Source organism: Meriones unguiculatus, chromosome 7, assembly GCF_030254825.1.
Source record: "Meriones unguiculatus strain TT.TT164.6M chromosome 7, Bangor_MerUng_6.1, whole genome shotgun sequence".
NCBI lineage: Eukaryota > Metazoa > Chordata > Mammalia > Rodentia > Muridae > Meriones > Meriones unguiculatus.
Genome location: NC_083355.1, coordinates 109216900 through 109222723, shown reverse-complemented (window position 1 = coordinate 109222723; position 5824 = coordinate 109216900). Strand labels below are relative to the sequence as shown.

The 5824-nt window shown below is 47.4% G+C and overlaps 1 protein-coding gene across 1 annotated transcript; it reads right to left on the bottom strand.

The window, feature by feature from the left end:
* Positions 1–944: 944 nt before the first annotated feature.
* Positions 945–5560, bottom strand: Serpina5 (serpin family A member 5). The gene is made up of 5 exons (XM_021626815.2): positions 5457–5560; positions 4442–5064; positions 3252–3522; positions 2782–2929; positions 945–1898 (listed from the first exon to the last, which is right to left on the bottom strand). The coding sequence occupies exons 2-5, from the start codon at positions 5049–5051 to the stop codon at positions 1713–1715; spliced, it is 1215 nt and encodes a 404-aa protein (XP_021482490.2). The 5' UTR covers positions 5052–5064; positions 5457–5560; the 3' UTR covers positions 945–1712.
* Between the last annotated feature and the right edge of the window lie 264 nt (positions 5561–5824).

The window sequence follows — 5824 nt, the reverse complement described above, 5'->3', positions numbered from 1 at the left end:
GTAATGATATGCAGGGTGGGATGGGCAGATGCTCTGATTGGGGGCGGGGGATGGGAAGCAGCTAATCAGGGGACAATTTGCTCACCCATTCACTCACCTGCTCTTTAATGTGTCAAATTCACTCTTTTCTTTTCTCGTTTATTTATTCACTTTACATCCTTGCAGCCCTCTTCCTCCACCCCTCCCAGCCCTCCCCTCTCTCCTTCCCCCTCCCCTTCTCCTTAGAAAAGGGAAGCTCCCTGCCAAATTCCCTCTTCCACAGAGGACAAGTGGGAACTCACTCATGTCAGTCCAAGGTGCTGAGACTCACACACACACCTGTACTCTGCCTTCATTTTACCTCCCCAGCAGAACCGAAAGCTGAGGGTAGCTGTGGGGTCATACTCCCCATCTGTTATGGTTTAGATGTGAAATGTTCCTTATATGTGCCTGAACACTTGGTCACCATGCGGTAGTGCTGTTTTGAGAGCTGTGGGAACATTTGGGACATGGGGCCTAGATAAAGGAAGTGGATATCTGAGGGGTGCACCTTGGGGCTTATAGCCTGGCCTTGTTTTCTGGTCTGCCTCTGTTTCCTGATACTCTCAGATGTGAGCAGGCCGCCTCACTCTTCTGCTGCCACAGTGCCTTCCTCACTGTGATGAGCTATAACCTCAAGCCATGAGCCAAAAGAAGCTCTTCAGTTGCTTCCTGTCAGGTGATTGACCGCACTGATGAGGGAATAACTAATATACCATTAATCTTGGCTCTAATGTGTGCAAGCTATGTGATGGATAAGCCGCATAAACCTCAGCAAGGCTTCCTCTCCCTGTCAGTCACACAGGAATGATGGTGGCATCTTGTGTCATGAGGTACTGTGTTGGGAGAAGCTCCAAGCACCAGCTTTGGAACGCAGCTAATGTCAGTATCCCCAGGGTTATCTCCAGCAGGACAATGAGACCAAGTCTTTGCAAAACGTTTTATTGCTATTGCCAAGGTCAAAATCAACAAGCCAGTGGGCAATCCATGTTCTACTGTTTGCAACAGACCTCTATTATCCCACCGCAGCTAGCGGTGATTCCTTTGTTCGTGGTGATTCACTTCAACCCTGATGCTCAAGAATGCTACCTAAACTGAGTTCTTACATCAACCAAGGTTGATATACACAAGGTTAGCTGGCATAGAGCAGCTGACCTTGTGTAACAATTTCACAGATTGCTGGACGGGCTTCTTGTTCTGATCCTTCATCAGATACACAAAGAAAGAAAGGCCCAGAGAGGAGCATTGTCCTTCCCATGTTACGTAGCTATTAGTGCCATTCCAGAACTTCTGCCCAACCATGACGAACTGAGGTGGAAGACCAGGTTTAAGAATGTGATTCCTGCTAGCCTTTATCTATGTGCCCAGTCTCTTATAGAGCTTTATAGTGCTAGACTGAGCACAAATGGGTGGTGTCTGAGAATGACTACGACACAACTATGGTGTTGGGACCTTGGAGAAATCAACTGGTCCCTTTAGGATCAGTATCAATCACTGATGAAAGATGAGGGCAAGAACACACATCCTGCAACTGTGATCAAAGAAGAAGTCATTGGTGTATTGATCTTAGTATTTACGACACCAAGTTAGTCAATCTACATTGTGCAAACCATTAACTACCAAGACATGAACAGACTGTAATGTGTGCCTGGCTCCCTCTGGGTAAGCTTGCAGGTTTCAGAGGGAGTCCTACCTCAGGGCTGGACCACTTTGCCAACAAAAAGGAGATTCATATCACTCATAATGGCGATCAAAAAGGGCCTGTTGAATTCTGTCTTCATAGAGCTTGGTCGAGCAGATCTGAGCATCATGAGCGATCCTGTGGCGGCAGCTGCACTGGTCCCCGCCTCGTCTACTTGCACCACAGCTTTGTGCATCATCTGCAAGCAGACAGCAGGGCTGGGTTGTGGTGATGCATCATGATAAACATATTTTATGCTAAGGAACTAGAACTTTGTTCAGTCTCACAGCCAGAGTTAATCATACACCCAGAGGTCAGTTAAGACTTAAGACTACTACCCTTCTGTGGTCACAGCCTGTTTGCCTAACCTGGTTTTAAGAGGACAATGGAATAATCAGTTTTACTTGCCTTGGGTTTCCTATGCAATCTTAAATTATGGACTCTTCCCTGTTCCTGATCTAGAACAATGCATGTGTAGCATTTGCTGATGAAGCTGAAAGTAATCTTCTACAATGAAATCTGCTTGTGGATACCAGCTCATAAACAATAATGCTTGTAGTGCTGTTCGATGTCTGGGTCATCTGGAAACAGTGATGTAATCCCTTCTAAAACTCTGTTAAAGATTTCTGTAAAGTATCTCATTCCTTCTCCATGTGATTTGTATGTGTGCTATTCAACAAATACAGAGCAAAGCTCTTTGTCAGGGATGGACACTCACTCACTCACTCACTCACTCACTCACTCACTCATTCACTCACAGACAGATTCCTCCAAGCCTGGGTGGCAAATATGGGTTACCGTTATAAAGACAAGACACAAAAGAATGTCTTTGAATCTCTGGGAGAAGGGAGGTGTAATGGGATAGAATGGAACAAGTGGGGATGAAACAGATGACAATGAACAGAATTAAAGTGATAAGATGAGCTAGAACAAGGTAGGCTCTAATTAGATGGCATGGGATAGGATGGGATGGGGTGGGATGAGATGGGGTGGGGTGGGATGGGGTGGGGTGGGATGGGATGGGATGGGATGGATGGAATGGTAATTTCTGAAATCAGGTGCTTAGGAGCTTCTAGACTCACCTCAGACAACTTGATACTGGTGTGGTCAGTTATGCCAGACAGGTCAGCATGGGAGGTGAAGACATCCTTGATGTTCAGCTTGGGGAGGATTTTCTCCAGTTGATAGGTACCCTCAATGGAGAACTTGGGGAGGTAAAGATCTAAGCGTCTGGAGGGAGTAAAGAGCCATCCTTAGCACCTGCTGTCTGTGGCCTTACAGACTTTCTGGAAGCCTCATCTCTGCTGGAGTCTCCCTTGCTTTGTACTTATACTTGGTTTGCCCACTCTGGTGTCACCCTAGAATCCCAGCTTTCCAGGTCTTACCCCTCAAACCAGGCCAAGCCCTGGACTGAAGACTTCATGAGAAGCTTTAGGTTTGGAGATAGCTCACTGACTGAGGAGTCCTTCCCACCAGCACTATGTTGTCCTGGAACATGTGTTTCCCCTGGCATGGGTAGAGAGATGTTTCCCCAGACTGGTCTAGAAAGTACCTTTTTGTGGATATCTTAAGCCAGTTCATCAGCGTTCTCTTATTCAAGCCATTCTCCACCTGCTTCATCTTTCCCTTGTTGGGGAGAATGAACAGAGCGCTGGTGTTGCCTTGGTAAGGGATTCCCACCACCGTGCAGGAAATATTTCGGTCCAGGATGTAGGAATACTCATCTTCACGGTTCATCATGGGCACCTTTACGGTCCTCTCAGGAGTCACATGGAAATCTTTCTGGTGGGTGTTTTTGTCACTGAAACCCGTCTTCCACTTGGCTAAAGATGAACATGGGGCAGAAATGAAAGAGCACTGGGTGAAAATAAGAGACCCTTGGCTGTAGCTGAAGAGTGGAGACAAACAGCATCTCTTCAAAGTGATCTCTAAAAGCAACAGAAGCAGACTCGCCCTTTGGCCTCAGAGGCCAAATCTCCTCAAAACTCTGGGGCAGCCCCAACCTTTTATATACCTGTCCTCCTGTATTCCCAAACTTTTCCTGTGGTGGTTTGAACGAGAATGCCCCCCACAGGCTCATATGTTTGAATGCCTGGTCCCTGGTTGATGGAATTGTTTTGGGAAGGATTAGATGTGATCTTGTTGGAGGAAATATGACGCTGAGGGTGGGCTTTGAAGTTTTGAAAGCCTACGCCAAGCCCAGTCTCTGTCTCTGCCTCTCTGTCTGTCTGTCTGTCTCTCTCTCTCCCTCTCTGCTGAGTGCTTGTGGATCAGATGTAAGTTTTCACCTACTTCTCCAGCATCATGTCTGCCTGTCTTCCTGCTACCATGCTTCCTACCACTACATAGACTCACATTCCGAAACTTCAAGACTGCAAGCAAATCCCAATCAAGTGTGTGTGTGTGTGTGTGTGTGTGTGTGTGTGTGTGTGTGTGTGTATTCTTCCCTGGTCATGGTGATAAACACTTGACTCCTCCTGTTCCCTGCACTCTTAGCCTTGGTTTATATTCTGGTTTCTAGTGGGTTTGATGTTAGTGTTGTTTTTGTCATGAAGACTATGACAAGGATCAGATCCTGACTGGTAATTCACTGATGGACTTATAAGGAGCCTCCGTCTAACATGTGGCTGTTTTCCTTCCGCCCACCTGGCACTTGGCAGAGCTACTTTTGTCAGGGAGGGAATGCTATCTTTCGATAAAAGCAGAAAAGAGAGAAAGTTCAAATTTGAGCCTAAGGCTTACCTTTAAAGAAGATATAATTTACCATCACCATGACGTGGGTGCTATCGAGATCCTTGATCAAGTCTACAATCTTCCCCTTGGTCTGACGGGCCACATAGTCATTGATCTGCTTCTTAGCACTTTCGGGGTTCCCGAAGTTGGTAGAGAACATGTCTGACATGTATAGCATCTTCAATGCTTTCAAGAAGCTGTCTCGAATATGTACTGCTGGGTCTGCAAAAAGGGCGCTACCCAGGCTCAGCTGGACAGCTGGACGCTGTCTAGGCTGGCCGAACCTCTGTAGCAGGTATTGGAAGTGCTTGTGGAGCTTGTCCTCTTGGCCCTTCTGGTTGCTGAGGCCCAGGGCCTCCAGGATCTGTGTTTTAGTGTGGGAGCCAGCCCCCAGGGAGAGCATTCCCAAGCTTATGGACACGCTCAAGGGGGAGAAAAAAACATTCTGGCCAGGGGCTTTAGAAGCCAAGGCCCTGTAGAGGCTGAAGGCAAAGTCCTTGCTTCTGGGAGTCTGCACTGCACCCCTAGAGGACTCCTTACTCTTCTTCTTCTCCTTGTAGCGGGAGGCCACCGGAAGGCTGAAGACCAGCAGCAGGCACAGGACGCGCAAGGGCCTCATGGTGGCAGCAGTTCTAAATGGAAAAATAGGAAAATGTTCTTGGAAAAGAAACGACCTCAGGTCAAAGTGACATCCTCAAAGAATGCCCCCACTCATCCTCCAAGAGGATGAGGAGGAGGCTAGGGCCATGGAGCTGCACAGAGGAGGAGTGGTTCTCAGTGCTATGGGAAGGTTGGAAGAAGGAGGGAATGGCTCAAGATAGACTTGCAGACCAACATGCAATGGGGTTTTAAAAAAGTCAACAAAAAATTTCTCATAATGTTTTACGTAAATTTAGCATTTTTTTTTATTTAGCCTCATTCATAGGGGTCCTTGCCTGCAGCTTGGACAGGTATGCCTAAGGTCTGTGTCTTACCCACCCATATCCTCAAGCCCACCAGGTCTCATGACGGCAGGTGTACTCACTCTGTATCCGATGGTTGAGTGCCAAGGCGGCAGTCTCCCTAGGAGAGGACAGAGGGCAGACTGAATTGCAGCAAATTGGCCACAGGGACTCTGTCCAGTCCCACCCCACCTCTGCTGTGTTGGGAACTGGGCTAATCTAAGGTTTTCTCAGAGGCCCTGATAAAAGAACAAAAGGAACCTAGTTCTGTATCTTTGTTCAGGAGTGATATGGCAATGCCAGTCTGGGCCTGAGGCTGGAGCCTCAAAAGAGTTAGGGTTTCTGTTCATGGGACTTGGCTTTTTGCCCCTGTAGAGATTATCAATCTTGAGGCCGCTGTGTGCTCAGTCTGTAATGTTCTTGTGATATCCTGTTCCCCTTGTGCAACATT

Bases quoted from the DNA above. Each gene is read 5' to 3' on its own strand.
- Serpina5 (XM_021626815.2), bottom strand. From the start codon at position 5,051: ATGAGGCCCTTGCGCGTCCTGTGCCTGCTGCTGGTCTTCAGCCTTCCG. The intron at 3,523-4,441 runs GTAAGCCTTAGG...GTTCATCTTTAG, and splicing joins AAATTATATCTTCTTTAAAG to CCAAGTGGAAGACGGGTTTC. The intron at 1,899-2,781 runs GTGAGTCTAGAA...GTCTGCTTGCAG, and splicing joins CCAGTATCAAGTTGTCTGAG to ATGATGCACAAAGCTGTGGT.